This window comes from Benincasa hispida, chromosome 12, assembly GCF_027475165.1.
Source record: "Benincasa hispida cultivar pf3 chromosome 12, pf3_genome.v1.1, whole genome shotgun sequence".
Lineage (NCBI taxonomy): Eukaryota > Viridiplantae > Streptophyta > Magnoliopsida > Cucurbitales > Cucurbitaceae > Benincasa > Benincasa hispida.
The window spans coordinates 23483449-23500238 of NC_143489.1; the positions used below are offsets into that span (position 1 = coordinate 23483449).

The window sequence follows — 16790 nt, forward strand, 5'->3', positions numbered from 1 at the left end:
TATGTAACAACATATCCCACGGTCTCTTCCATTAGGCCACATCATGAGATTCCTATAATGCGCTTGCATGTCTGCCCTGGAGCAACCTTTCCCTTCAGAGGGTTGTATTATAGGATTCGGAACACCGCAAACTCCAAATCTGGATAGACTCTCTTAGATCAGTTTTCATATTGACTTTCCACTTTCGGGAGCATGTTGATTCTGGTTTCTGAAATTAAAAAAATGGAAGGTTATACTAACAAGAATTACTAAGATGTCAATATATTCTTGACCAAAGTAGCGATAACTAAAGTGCTATAAGAATAAAGATTTATTCTGGGGGTTAGCATCTAGTCAAGATTGTCTTGGTTCAAAAGAGGAATAATCGACTGCCCTTCGGTGGAGGTTACTCTAACTTTTGAAATATCAGTTGCAAAATAAAATAAATGAAGTTACATTATTTTTTTTTTTTTTTTTTTTTTTTTTGCTAAACTTGATTGGATTTAAAAGATTAATGTTTTTTTACTAAAAAGGATATGTTTATCTTTTTAGCATGAATAGCTCGATAATTCAACTCTTAGCTTCCGAGAAACTAAACGGCGATAATTATTCGGTATGGAAATCAAATCTAAACACAATATTGGTAGTTGACAATTTAAGATTTTTCTTAACTAAGGAATGTCCTCAAGCCCCAGCCTCAAATGCTAATCGAACTTTTCAAGAAGCATACGATCGATGGGTCAAAGCCAATGAAAAGGCCCGTGTTTACATTCTTGCCAGCATGTCTGATGTTTTGGCAAAGAAACATGAATCCTTAGCTATGGCTAAAGAGATAATAGATTCATTAAGAGAAATATTTGGGCAACCATCATGGTCCCTTAGATACGAGGCAATTAAGCACATTTACACGAAGCGGATGAAGAAAGAGACCTCTGTTAGAGAACATATCCTGGAAATGATGATGTACTTCAATATTGCTGAAATAAATGGCAGACCCATTGATGAGGCTAACTAGGTTAGCTTTATCTTACAATCTCTTCTGAAGAGTTTTATACCTTTTGAGACAAATGCGTCTTTAAATAAGATAGAATTTAACTCACTACCCTTCTTAACGAGCTCCAGTGATTCCAAAATCTTACTTTAGGTAAGGGGAAGGAAGTGGAAGCAAATGTTGCTACCACTAAGAAAAAATTTATAAGAGGATCGTCCTCTAAAAATAAAGTTGGACCCTCTAAAGCTCAAATGAAAAAGAAGGGAAAAGGGCAGGCTCCCAAGATAAAAAATAAAATAAAATAAATGGGGGGGAAAGAAGGATACGGATAAAGGAAAATGTTTCCACTGAAACAAAAATGGGCATTAGAAGAGAAATTGTCCGAAGTACCTTGCAGAGAAGAAAGCTGAGAAAACGGCACAAGGTAAATATGATTTACTGATCGTTGAAACATTTTTAGTGGAATATGATACTTCAACCTGGATACTAGATTCAGGAGCCACTAATCATATTTGTTTCTCGTTTCAGGAAACTAGTTCTTGGAAAAAGATTGAAGAAGTTGAGATAACCCTCAAAGTTGGAACAGGAAAGGTTGTCTCAGCTGAAGCAATGGGAGATCTGAAGTTGTTTTTTGAAGATAGATATCTAGTACTTAAAAATGTTTTGTATGCACCTCCTATGAAGAGGAATTTGATATTTATCGCTTGTATTATAGGATAATTATATACAATATCTTTTAATATAAATGAAGCATTCATTTTTTGTAAAGGTATTCAAATTTGTTCTGCTACACTTGAAGACAACTTATATAAGTTAAAACCAACTAGAGCAAATTTTGTTTTAAATACTGAAATGAATAAAACATTAGAAACTCAGAATAAAAAAACTAAAGGTTTCTTCCAATGCTTATCTATGGCACCGTAGACTTGGTCACACAAATCTCAATAGGATTGGGAGATTGGTCAAGAGTGGACTTTTAAGTCGATTAGAAGATAACTCTTTACCTCCATGTGAATCCTGTCTTAAAGGAAAGATGACCAAGAGATCTTTTATTGGAAAAGGTCTCAGAGACGAAGTACCCTTAGAGCTCGTACATTCGGACCTTTGTGGACCAATGAATGTCAAGGCTCAGGTGGGTATGAATATTTCATCAGTTTTATTGATGATTATTCAAGGTATGGTCATGTTTACCTGCTTCATCACAAGTCTGATTCTCTTGAAAAGTTCAAAGAATATAAGGCTGAAGTTGAGAATGAATTAGATAAAACAATAAAGACACTTCGATCAGATCGAGGTGGAGAGTATATGGACATACGATTCCAAGACTATTTGATAGAAAACAGGATTCAGTCACAACGCTCTACACCTAGTACACCTCAGCAGAATGGTGTATCAAAAAGAAGAAACCGAACCTTATTAGATATGGTTCGCTCTATGATGAGCTATGCTCAATTGCCTGATTCTTTTGGGGATGTGCACTTGAATCTGCTGTCCATATTTTGAACAACGTTCCCTTTAAAAGTGTTTCAGAAACACCTTATGAGCTATGGAAAGGGCGTAAAAGTAGTTTACGTCACTTTAGAATTTAGGGTTGCCCAGCACATGTGTTGGTACAAAATCCCAAGAAATTGAAACATCATTCAAAGTTATGCCTATTTGTAGGTTATCCAAAGGAAACAAGAGGTGGTCTGTTTTATCATCATCAAGAAAACAAGGTATTTGTATCAACAAATGTCACATTCTTAGAGGAAGACCACATTAGAAATCATCAACCACGCAGTAAAATAGTGTTGAAAGAAATTTCAAAAGACGCTACAGATAGAGCTAGTTCATCTACTAAAGTAGTAGATAAAATTAGTACATTTGGTCAGTCACACCCTTCTCAAGAGTTGAGAATGCCTCGACGTAGTGAGGGGTTGTTCATTAGCCTGACTGTTACTTGAGTTTAACAGAAATACAAGTCGTCATACCTGATGACGGCATAGAGGATCCATCGACCTATAAAAAGACAATGAAAGATGTGAACCGTGATCAATGGGTCAAAGCCATGAACCTCGAAATGGAATCTATGTACTTCAATTATGTCTGGAAACTTGTAGATCAACCAAATGATATAAAATCAATTGGTTGTAAGTAGATCTACAAGAGAAAACGAGACTAAGCTGGTAAAGTAAAACTTTTAAGGCTCGATTTGTGGCAAAGGGTTATACCTAGAGAGAAGGAGTGGACTATGAAGAAACTTTCTCTCCCATTGCCATGCTTAAGTTGATTAGAATACTCTTATCCATTGCCACCTTTTATGACTATGAAATTTGGCAGATGGATGTCAAGACAGCCTTTCTACACGGCGATCTTGAAGAGAGTATCTATATGGCTCAACCAAAGGGGGTTTATTGCACAGGGTCAAGAACAAAAGGATTGTAAGCTTCAAAAATCCATTTATGGGTTGAAACAAGCTTCTAGATCTTGGAATATAAGGTTTGATACTACGATCAAATCTTATGGCTTTGAACAGAATGTTGACGAGCCTTATGTTTACAAGAAGATCGTCAATTCTACTATAGCATTCTTAGTTTTATATGTCGATGATATGCTACTCATTGGGAAAGATGTAGGATATCTTACTGATGTCAAACAATGGCTAGATACACAATTCCAAATGAAAGATTTAGGAAATGCGCAGTATATTCTTGGGATCCAAATTGTTCGAAATCGCAAGAATAGAACACTAGCCATGTCTCAAGCATGTTATATAGACAAAATGTTGTCTAGATATAAAATGCAGAATTCCAAAAAGAGTCTGTTGCCTTTCAGACATAGAATTCATCTGTCAAAAGGACAATGTCCTAAGACACCTCAAGAAGTTGAAGATATGAGAAATATTCCTATGCCTCTACAGTTGGAAGCCTGATGTATGCAATGTTATGTACTAAACCTGACATATGCTACTCAGTAGGGATCGCCAGTAGATACTAGTCTAATCCTGGACGTGATCATTGGACTGCCATTAAGAACATCTTAAAGTATCTCAGGAGAACTAGGGACTACATGCTCGTGTATAGTGCTAAGGGTCTTATCCTTACTAGATACACTGACTCTGATTTCCAAACTGATAAAGATGCTAGAAAGTCTACATCTAGATCAGTGTTCACTCTTATCGGAGGAGCAGTAGTGTGGAGAAGCATAAAACAGACCTGTATAGCTGACTCCACAATGGAAGCTGAATATGTAGCTGCTTGCAAAGCAGCAAAAGAAGCAATATGGCTGAGGAAATTCTTGACAGATTTGGAAGTTGTTCCAAATATGCATCAACCCATCACCTTGTATTGTGACAATAGCGGTGCAGTTGCAAATTCAAAATAACCTCAAAGCCATAAACGGGGAAAGCACATTGAATGCAAGTACCACCTTATCCAGGAAATCGTACACTGTGGTGACGTTGTAGTGACCCAGATACCTTATGAGCAAAACATTGTTGATCCTTTTACAAAAACCCTCACGGCTAAATTTTTTTAGGGTCACCTACAGAGTTTAGGTCTATGGTGTTTATAAACTGGGACAAGTGGAGAACTTTTGGGTATATGCTCGAGTTTATTGTATTCATATGTTTATTGTACTCATATGTAATATTAATTTCTCACAGTTAAATTCAGCATTGTTTGATCCTACTAGGAGTTTTAGTCCAAGTGGGAGTTTGTTGGATTTTATGTCCTAAAACTCGTAGTTTGTAATATCATATTCTTGTTCAATAAAGTTGTTTTTGAAAATCTTTAGTAAATTTAAATTCTGTAATCTTGAATCCAATAAACAAAGATCCTGAGGCTATTTAATGTAGTTTGAAATTTATGTTGTGACATAAAGGTGGATCAAGTTCAAATATATAGCAAAAACCTCACCTGTACAAGCATAGACCAGAACATATCTTTAGACAATGCGTACCAAAAACTGCATATCATTGAATTTTATCGCAATGTCATAAGTCACCCTTTGGTGGGCATTTTAGAGGCCAAAGGACGGCAGCAAAAGTGATTCAGAGTGGTTACTATTGGCCCACACTTTTCAAAGATGCTAGAAAGTATGTGATGAAGTGTGATAGTTTCCAGCGCATTGGAAACATCTCGAGTAGGAACGAAATGACAATTATTGTCGTATTAGAAGTCGAACAGTTTGATGTCTAGGGTATCGAATTTATGGGTCCATTTCCACCATTTAATAGCCATAATTACATTTTAGTAGCTGTCGGTTATGTTTCAAAATGGGTAGAAGTAGTCTCTTGCGCTTCTAATGATATGGAAATTGTTTCTAAATTCATCCAAAAGAATATCTTCACTCGTTTTGGCACAACATGAACCATCATTAGCGATGAAGGCATTCACTTCATAAACCGCATTGTCAGCAAGCTTATGATCAAATACAACGTCAATTGCAATAGGTTACCATCCTCAAACGAATGGACAAGCTGAGGTATCCAATCGAGAAATCAAGTCAATTCTTGAAAAGGTTGTCAATACAACACGTAAAGATTAGGCACAAAAATTGGACGAGGCATTGTAAGCGTATCACACAATGTATAAAACATCTATTTGTATGCCCCCATATGCACAAAAGGATTTGATTCATGGGTGTTATGAATCAAAATTGTTCATTAGAGGGTCAGTGGGAACTTAGGGAACAAGATGTATTCACAAGGGTAAAACAGTTATCTTGACCCAGCTGTGATTATGAACAACCTGTGAAGGATCGATTTACTGATTATGGTTATATCAAGTGGACATAATATATCTACAGTGAGGGAAGTTCAACTATGGGCTATGGTGGAGTGACCCATTAGTTAACGAATGGGGGTTAATTCGGTCTAATGAGTTTAGTCGATTAATCTCGGATCGTTGGAGCCTATGATCTGTAGGTCTGCGAGGTCCCCCTACTAACTCATAAATAGATAAGCTTTAGAGTAGTTTGATAAGTTAATTTGAAAAGCTCAAATTAGAATTAAATAAAATTGGAGAATTTATATTTAAATATGATTTAAATATATGAAGATGGATTTATGTAAAAATTAACATTTGATATTAAATTAATTATAATTATTTATTAATTTTATTAGAAAATTAATTCGTGAAATTAATTTTATAAAACTAATAGAATTTTCAGTTTTGAAATCAAATTTGATTTATTGAAATCATTTGATTTTTGGAAAAATAGAAAAATTACAAAACATGCACAAAGTGGAAAAAACGTTTTTTCCATTACCCATCTTCTACTTGCTCACACAAATACCACTTTCCTTCTTCACATTTACTCCAAGCATGAGCTGCAACTCATGCAGTGATCTTCTTTGCATGTTTACCTGCAATAAATAAAGAAGATTGGAGTGAATTTGATGCAGGCATTCAAAGAAATTTTACAAAAAATTTCGGGTTGAAGAAAAGTTCTTCAAATAGTGTGGTGCAGTGAGCTTCTCTCTTGTTTCTGTTGCTTCAAGCTGTTTTTGAGTCCCACAACTCGTTCTAAAGCTCCAAGAGGATAGTAGAAAGATCTTGAGGTGGTTCACGGTGTGTTTTCACTACAAGAATTTTGGGCTTTAATGTCGGTTGAAAAAAGTGAGATCGAATGTATAATGTCGGTTTAAAAAAAAAAATGGATCTTTAATGTCGATTTTAAACTAACATTGAAGTTGGGTTACAATGTCGGTTTAAAATCGACATTAAAGGCCTACATTTATTTTTCTTTTACTTTGCATCTTTTTTCCTTCCATATCAAATCTTCTCTCTCCTTTCACTTCTCTCTTACCAAACCCTCTCTTCTTCTTAACTTGGCCGTGTGAATCACTCCGATCGTCGTCGTCACTGGCGTTACTTGGATCTCTATTTTTGTGGGCGTTCTTCTAGTGGTTGGTCATCGTCATGGGCGTTCTTTCGGTGTTTGGTCGTCGTCATGGCCGTTCTTCTGGTGGTTCAATCTATAGATTTGGGTCATCGTCCGGTCCAACTTGTTTTGGTCTTCGTCACCAGTGTGGTGGAGTTCATCGTCTGTAGATTCCGTCAGTGGTGGAGTTCTCTCTTCTCCTTGGATTTGAAGATTTCTGTGGGTTAGCTCGTCCTCCATCCAACTTTTTTTAGTCGTGGAGATGAGTTGTCGGCGTTGGATCTACAGATTTAGTTGTGGGTTTTTTCGATCCGATCGTCTATTTGTCTGATCTACTCGTGGGTCTTCCGATCCGGTCGTCGACGTTGTACTTTGCAAAGGAAACGGCTTAGGAAACTGACTGAGCATTTAACTGGATGATAAAAATGAACTTGAAAAGTTCCATTTTCAGGTAGCCAATAGCGCCAGAGGCCAGCTACCGATCCCCCGTTGACTGAGCGAAACGGCTTTAATCAAACTTCTCAATAAATTATGAATGACCCTTTATGAAAATGATTGTCCCATATGAGTGTGTTTTTTAGAGAAAACTAAAATGCATAATGCATCCTTTTCATTTCATCAATTAGTTGCTTTGATCCAAGGCTTTCCCTCTTGTGTTTTAGCTACAACTTTAACTAGATTTCACTTTTCTGTAACTGTATTGATTGGTTGGATTTCAAATGCCACTGGCTATTCTGAATCCAAGTCTATTCCCTTTTGGGAACTCCTTTGGTTCTCAATTATCGCCAACATGTGGATAGCAGCCATGAACTTCAGCCTCATGTTAAACTATGTTGGATTCTATCAGGTTCAATTCTTGCTCTTACTCTTAACTCATCACTCATCGTCATCGACGATAACTAAACTTTGTCACTACTTTATATGCTTGTAGATATCAAAGCTAAGCATGATACCAGTGGTTTGTGTACTAGAGTGGATTCTTCATGGAAAACAATACTCAAGGGAAGTGAAGATGGCCATTGTTGTGGTCGTTGTCAGTGTTGGAGTCTGTACGGTAACTGATGTCAAAGTTAATGCCAAAGGCTTTCTTTGTGCCTTGGTAGCAATCTTATGCACATCACTACAACAAATTGTAAGCATTCTCTTTTCTCCCTATAAAATCACTTGAAATTCAGCATTTGAACTCTAAGAACCTAATTATGAGACATCAAGCTCAAATCTTTTGCATTGATTTAAACAGTTAATAGGTTCATTACAGAAGTACTCAATAGGTTCCTTTGAATTACTAAGCAAAACAGCTCCCATACTAGCACTTTCCCTTCTAACAGTTGGTCCGTTCATTAACTATTGCCTTATTAGCAAATCTCTACTGAAATACAACTACACTTTTGGTGCATTCGTAAGTCGTTATTCCGATATCTCTCTTTTTTCGAATCTTGTATTCGTTTCGCTTTTACTTCCGAATTTCAATCTATCCTTAATGAATGTTGCAGTGTTTCATATTACTATCATGCTCCCTAGTTGTGTTCTGCAACATCAATCAATATCTGTGCATCGGGCACTTCTCGACCTTATCATTCCAGGTTTTAGGCCATATGAAGACGGTATGCGTGCTGATGTTGGGGTGGCTGCTTTTTTATTCAGAGATGACATTGAAGAACATATCAGGGATGGTTCTTGCTATTATTGGGATGGTGATGTATAGTTGGGCAGTTGAAATTGAGAAAAAAGGCAATGCAATGGCCATCCCTCAGATAAGCATCATTCTAATATTCTATTTAAATTATTTGATCATTCGATAAGCATCACTACAAGAATTTTTCCTTGAATGTACCATTTATGCACATTTCCAATAAACACGGTTAGTTGAATATGAATTCTGATAACATTTTCACTTTCAATCCTTTGTCTTAAACCTTTTTTATTTATGTGTTTTTTAGGTGTTTGGAAGGGGTGGAGAGGAGATGGATTTCTTGCAACACCAAGGGATTCAGGTGAAAATTGTTCCTGGTAAGTGCATTTTTGAATGCTTGCAGTTTTAAGCACAATTTCTAAGGGTTTTCAAGTGACTCTAATGATATGAAAATTCCTGTTTGAGAAGTTATAGTGTGCTTATTTCTCTTTGAACCATATTGGATTAGAATGTAACACCCGTTTATGACTCATGGGTACTATTTATTTGTAGTGTAAATTTGATTCAAGGTGCTTGAGTTTGTGGGTTGCCCTATGGTAGTTTATGGGTTATCCATACACTATGGTAGTTTTTGTGACAACTTTTGAGATTTGAAGTACATTGTGAGCTAAATTTGCTTATTGATGTATGTGTTCTTGAATATTCATTTTTTGGGAATTCTGATAGTTCTGTTGAGAACAAGTGGTTGTGAAATATTTTTGGGAGTGTGTTTCTTTGAACAGGTTCAAGGTAAATTTTGGGTTTTGTTGTGGTAACATCGTTATGCTGCCAAAAATTTTCCATCGTCTTCGTATCTCATATCTAGGTAACCAAGCTTCTCTTCTTCAAGATCTTGAAAAAGAAGATTCTCTCATTTATTCAACTATTGAGTTTTCTTGTTTTGCAAATGCAATAAAGGAGTAAATATTTGGTATCGCAACCTCTTTATGCTTTTTCTTGGGGAGCTTTAGATCCAACACATTCACTACAAGAATTTTCCCTTGAATGTACCATTTATGCACATTCCCAATAAACACGGTTAGTTGAATATGAATTCTTATCACATTTTCACTTTCAATCCTTTGTCTTAAACCTTTTTTGTTTGTGATGCTTTGAACAACAATGGTCAGACAAAGATGCCTATTACTAGACACTACTAAAGCTAGGGGGTTGGTTCAAGAAGAATTATGAAGGGATCCATATTTACCAAGTAGAGAGAGACAGTAATCTCATAATGTTTATAAAATCATAATGTTTATATTACTTGTAATTTGTGTTTTCAAGGCCTGAATTATTGTACAACCTTTTAAATTATAATTTTATAGCAAAATTTGTGGATTAAATGTAATAGATTTACAATCCATACATGAATAATATGTCATAGCCACAACGCTCAATGATGATGTGTCATGTTATACTTTTTGACCAAAAAAATGGATTCGATGACGAAATTTAAAAAAAAAACGGACGATTCGGGCTTCAATGTCGGTTAAGAATTTAAAAAAAAAAAACATAGGCTTCAATGTCGGTTGGAAATTTCACTGAAGGTCTTTAATGTCGGTTGCAACCGACATTGAAAGTTGTGTTATTGAAGCCCTTTAATGTCGGTTTCAAACCAACATTAAAGGCAACTAACATAAAGGGCTTTAATAACACTATCTTTAATGTCGGTTGTCAACCGATATTAAAGCCCAAATTTCTTCTAGTGTTTGGAGAAGACAACTGCTGGTGATCAAGATCTTAAATTGTTCTACAAAGGTATGACTACAAACCCTCTTATATTAGATGAGCATGCTTTAGTTTCAGACAAAATTAATGAATTTGAATGCTTATTGATCCTTGTTACTTCCGCTACATGTTGATACACTTTTAAAATTGGTATCAGAGTATCATATAAGCATTCAATTTGGTTTAATTTTGGTATGGTGGGTGTTTTTCATGAGATATATGAAATTAATGCACTGATATAGTTTTCTAAGATTTGGAATTTTATTTCTTTTTAATTTCTTAATTAAATTTGTAATTGGCTCTTGATTCATGAGATTATATGTGTTATCAAGAGTTTTTAATTTATTTGAAATCATTAGAGTTGAAATTAAGATGTAATTTGAAGAAACAAATAAAGAAGGTCGAGCTACGTTTCCAGTTTTTTAGCTTCTGCTCAAAATCGTCGTTGAGGTTCAAATGCTAAACAATCGTCTAGCTCCAGGCATTACACGATGTGAAGAAAAGCTAGATGATCGTATAACTACGGGCACTAGTCGTTGTGATGATGGATGCTAGACGATCGTGTACCTGCGAGAGTTAAACGATGTGTTGAAATGTTATGCGATAGCACTACGCTATCATGTAGCTTTTCATGGGAACTAAACGATGTGTTGGAAGTGCTATACGATGGCACTACACAATCGTGTAGCTGCAGCGTGAGCTCAATGATGCGATGAAGTTCTATGCGATGGAACTAAGCGATCGTGTAGCTGCGACAGACACTAAGCGATGACAAAACCCAATATGCGATGGTGTTAAGCGATCATGTAACTCTACCCAAGAACTAGACGATGGCACTATGCGATAGACAGAAGAAATTAAGCAATCGTGTACCTCTACTCAACACTAGGTGATGGTGTTAGATGATAGCCTTCAGTGTTACACGATCAGCCTTAGCGAGATTTTGAGCTTGGACCAAGAGCAGCCAGTTCGATCGATTTTCTCAAGGTCCAATCTGGTTCAGCCTCAAAGGATTTTTGGTTGGTCTAGTTCAAACTTTGTTGGTTCGGTTCAGACTTATCCAGTCCAGTTCAAGATGCTTGGGTTCAATTTGGAGCGGTTCGAGCGGTTCAAAGACGGTTTTGAAGCTATTTGTAATAGTTAGGCTTCTGTTTGCTTGTTTATGCCAAAATTAAAACCATATCAATTAATGTTTAATTGTTTATGCATATGATGTATGTAATAATTAAATAATTCATGTATGTGCATACAGTATGCCATGTAGATTTAAAACCCCACCGTAGGAAGCATGTTACATGCATTAAAAGTATGTTATAAATGTTATAATATATAGTATGCATGTTAGGGTTATATTTAATATAATGGTTATATTAGATTTTGAATGCCTTTGTTGAATGTTGTGGATGTTTAGCATGTCTAAAATTTTGTAAGTTATTATAAAATTGGGTTAGACGTTTAAAATCCATAACAAAGAACAGTTGCATGCTCCCTTAAATTAACAACTAGTTTTAAATCGTTAAAATAGATTGTTACCTTATAAAATTCGGTTACAAACTCAAATCGATTCATAAACTTGTCTAGGGTTGGGGGGTACTTAAGTTGACGGTTTACAGAACACCTCCTACCTGGAGATTATGACTGAAAGATTGAGCGTTGTTAACTGATTTTATGAGTTTGCGTGAGCGATGTAAGATAATAAAACGGTTTATCACCTAGACATTGTAGGTTAAATCCAATTATAAGTGTTATACTTGGATAAACCACTTAGACTTAAGTTGTTTATATTTAGCCGTTACACCTAAGTAAATACCCAAACACATAGAACACTTCAGTGGGAGATTAACAATATATTCGATAAATAATTATTAGTTCTCACGTCCTCAAGAGTTCACACCATGAGATCCATGCTCGGTTTCGTGTCGCTTTTACCGCAACTGCTATTCGGAAAGTGTTTGCATGGGTCAATAACAAGGTGAATGAGGGAGGTAGTTCATAGTAAGTGGGTGAAGAAAATGTGTCAATATTGTCCTATGGTCTTCTCCATTAGTTTGAACCGTGAGATTTCTATGTTACGCCTACTGTCGTTTTTAGGCGGCACTAGCTAATTGTTAACCGCGACAATCCCCTTGGAGGGTTGTAACATAGGATTCGGAACAACCCAGGCTTCAGTAAAATGAATAGGATCTTATAGTTTTATCTTGGGTATTGTCTTCTATTTCGGAGGCATATTCATACCATTTTATAAGATCTAAAAATGGCGGGTCACACTTACAAGAATTACTAATTGTTAATAAATATCTTGACCGAAAACGATAACCAAAAGAACTATAGGAGTAAAGAGTTATTCTAATATAGTATTTGGTCAAGAATTGTCTTGCTTCTGTGAAAGAATTCTTGACTACCCTTCGGTAGCAATTGTTCTAAATCACTACATTGCAAATAAATAAAGATTTATTGGGTACTTTATTATTTTTGCTAAAAATGGATTTAGATGCATTATTTAATAGATTTTGTTTAAAATGTTTCAGTAATGTCAAATTCAATCATACAATTGCTTGCTTCCGATAAATTTAATGGTGAGGGATATTCGAAATGGAAATCGAACATCAATACGATATTAGTTATGGATGATCTGAGGTTTGTTTTGATGGAGGAATGTCCTCCGGTTCCCAGTTCAACAGCCAACCGAAATGTTTGGGACATCTATGATAGGTGGGTAAGGGCTAATGAGAAAGCTCGAGCCTATATCTTAACGAGTATATCTGATGTACTTAATAAGAAGCATGAGGTCATGCCCACCACCCGTGAGATAATGGCGCCAGTACATGAGATGTTTGGGCAACTATCATCCTCTATTAGACATGAAGCCATTAAGTATGTCTATGTTACGTGAATGAAAGATGGAACCAACATAAGAGAACATGTTCTCGATATGATGGTTCATTTTAATATTGCAGAAACTCACGAGGCGATGATAGATGAGACGAGTCAAGTAAGCATGATATTAGAAACTCTCCCGGAGAGTTATCTATCGTTCAGAACAAATGTTGTTATGAACAAAATTATTTATAATTTGACCACGCTGTTGAATGAGCTACAGACATATCAATCAATGATGAAACTGAAGGAAAAAAAAAAGAAATGTTATTTCGAAACCTAAGAAGTTTTATAAAGGGTCTACATCTGGAAACAAACCCATTGATGATAAAAAGTCTGGTCCTTCTTCTTCTAAAGACAAGACCATACAAATGAAGAAGAAAGGAAAAGGGAAAAAGAAAGCCACTGCTAAGAAAAACAAAAACAAAACTCCCAAAGGAAAATGTTTCTATTGCGAATAAGTTGGGCACTAGAAACGTAACTGCCCAAAGTATTTGGCTGAGAAGAAAGCAGAAAAGGCAAAACAAGGTAAATTTGATATACTAGTTATTGAAACATGTCTAGTGGAGAATTCTCACCTTACCTGGATATTGGATTCAGGCGCCGCTAATCATGTTTGCACTTTTTACAGGAAACTAGTTCTTTGAGAGGACTTTCTCAACAAGAGATGACTTTCAAAGTGGGAACGGGTGAAGTCATTTCAGCTGAAGCAGTGGGAGATGTCAAGTTGTTTTTTGGAGACTCTTTTATCTTACTTAGAAATGTATTTTATGTAGAAATGTATTTTATGTACCTGAGATGAAAAGAAACTTGATCTCCATTTCCTGTCTGCTAGAAAATATGTACAGAGTATCTTTTGAATGTAATGAAGTGTTTGTTTATTCAAGAGGTGTTCATATTTATTCTGCAAGACTTGAAAATAACTTGTACATTTTAAAACCAACTGAAGCAAGAGCCATTTTAAATGTAGAGATGTTTAAAACAGCTGAGACTCATAATAATAAACGGAAATTTTCTTCTAACGCCTATCTTTGGCACCTCAGACTTGGTCACATTAATCTCAACAGGATTGAGAGATTGGTAAAAAACGGTCATCTAAATCAGTTAAAAGATAGTTCTTTACCTCCATGTGAATCATGTCTCAAGGGAAAAATGACAAGAAGATCTTTCTCTGAAAAGTCTTTGTGCCAAAGAGCCTCTTGAACTTTTACATTCATACCTATGTGGTCCGATGAATGTTAAAGCTCGAGGAGGCTATCAGTATTCCATCAGTTTTATTGATGATTACTCTAGATATGGCTACATTTACTTAATCAGTCATAAGTATGAAACTCTTGAAAAGTTCAAAGAATTTAAGGCTAAAACCGAAAATTTGTTAAGTAAAAGAATCAAAACACTTCGATCTGATCGAGGTGGTGAGTATATGGATTTAGAATTCTAGAACTATCTAGTAGATCATGGAATTCAATCCCAACTCATAGCACCTGGAACACCACAACAAAACAGTGTTGTAGAAAGGAGAAATCGAACCTTGTTGGATATGGTTTGGTCTATGATGAGTTACGCTCAGTTATCTCAATCCTTTTGGGGGTATGCAGTACAAACTGCAGTATTTATTCTAAACGTGTTCCTTCAAAAAGTGTTTCAGAAACACCGTATGAATTATAGAAAGGACACAAAACGAGTTTATGTCATTTCCGTATCTGGGGTTGTCCAGCACATATGTTGGTACAGAATCCTAAGAAATTGGAAACACGATCGAATTATGCCTATTTGTAGGATACCTCAAAGAAACAAAAGGAGGATTATTTTATGATCCCTAAGAAGATAAAGTATTATCGACAAACGTTACATTCTTAGAAGAGGGTCATATAAAAAATTATTTACCTCACAGTAAACTAATATGCAATAACTAACTAAAGATGCTACAGAAACATCAACGAGAGTTGTTGATCAAGTTGGTCCATCAACAACTATTGTTGTCTCGCCATATCCTTCCCAAGAGTTGAGGATGCCTCGACATAGTGGGAGGGTTATTCAACAACCTGAACGCTATATGGGTTTAACAGAAACTCAAAACATCATAGAGGATGATGATTTAGAGGATCCATTAACCTTTAAGAAGGCAATGGAGGATGTTGATAGGGAACAGTGGATAAAAGCCATGGACGATGAAATGGAGTATATGTACTTCAACTCTGTCTGGGAACTTGTAGATCAACCACATGGGGTTACACCTATAGGTTTCAAATAGATCTATAAGAGAAAACGAGAATAAACTGGCAAGGTGTAAACCTATAAAGCTAGACTTGTGGCAAAAGGTTTTACCCAAAGAGAAGGTGTTGATTATGAATAAACCTTTTTTCCTGTTGCCATGATAAAGTCAATAAGAATACTTCTTTCCATTGCCACATATTATGACTATGAGATATGGAAAATGGAAGTCAAGACAACTTTTTTGAATGGCTATCTTAATCAAAGTAGTTTTATATCTCAACTAGAAGGGTTTATCGAAAAAAGACAGGAACAGAAAGTTTGTAAGCTTAATCGATTCATTTATGGATTGAAACAAGCATCCAGATCCTGGAATATAAGGTTTGACACTATGATCAAATCTTATGGCTTTGAACAAAATGTTGACGACCCTTGGGTGTATAAGAAGATATCAACAAGACTATAGCATTCTTAGTTCTTTATGTTGATGATATCTTGCTTATTGGGAATGAGATAAGTTTCCTTGCTGACATAAAAAGATAGTTAGCAACACAGTTCCAAATGAAAGATTTGGGTGATGCTCAGTATGTTCTAGGAATACAGATCTTTTGGAATCGAAAGAATAGAACATTAGCACTATCTTAGGCATCTTGTATTGACGAGATGTTGTCAAGATATAATATGCAAAATTCCAAAAAGGGTATGTTACCTTTTAGACATGGAATTCATTTGTCGAAGGAACAGTGTCTTAAGACACTGTAAGATGTTGAAGGAATGACAAGAATTCCATACGCATCTGCAGTTGGGAGTTTGATGTACGTAATGTTGTGTACACGCCCTGACATATGCTTTGCAGTTGGAATCGTCAGCAGGTTTCAGTCTAATCCGGGACACAGTCATTGAACTGCTGTAAAAAACATCCTCAAGTATCTAAAGAGAACAAGAGACTATATGCTTATGTACGGACTTAAGGATTTGATCCTTACAGGATACACTGATTCTGATTTCCAGACTGATGTAGATTCTAGGAAATCTACTTCGAGAGCAGTTTTCACTCTTAATGGAGAAGCTATAGTTTGGAGAAGCATTAAGCAAAGTTATATCACTGACTCCACAATGGAAGCGGAATACATGGCTGCATGTGGAAGCTGCTAAAGAAGCAGTATAGCTACCAAATTCTTGGCTGATTTGGAAGTAGTTCCAGATATGTACCTACCTATCAAACTATATTGTGACAATAGTGGTGTTGTTGCCAACTCAAAATAACCAAGGAGTCATAAACGTGGAAAACACATTGAAAGAAAGTACCATCTCATTAGAGAGATCGTACACCGAGGAGATGTGATCGTCACAAAGATTGCCTTTGAAGACAACCTTGCTGATCCATTTACAAAGGCCCTCTCGGCTAAAGTGTTCAAGGACCTAGTTGGACTAGGACTCCGAGTAGTGTAATCTAGGGCAAGT

The 16790-nt window shown here is 35.9% G+C and overlaps 1 protein-coding gene across 1 annotated transcript; it reads left to right on the forward strand.

Annotated features, from left to right (window-relative positions):
- The first annotated feature begins 6904 nt into the window (after positions 1–6904).
- On the forward strand, positions 6905–16239 carry LOC150031875 (UDP-rhamnose/UDP-galactose transporter 3-like). The gene is made up of 7 exons (XM_090308315.1): positions 6905–7058; positions 7498–7682; positions 7767–7967; positions 8076–8234; positions 8329–8566; positions 13808–13875; positions 16183–16239. Exons 1-7 carry the CDS (start codon positions 6905–6907, stop codon positions 16237–16239), a joined length of 1062 nt encoding a protein of 353 aa, XP_090164441.1.
- The last annotated feature ends 551 nt before the right edge of the window (positions 16240–16790 follow it).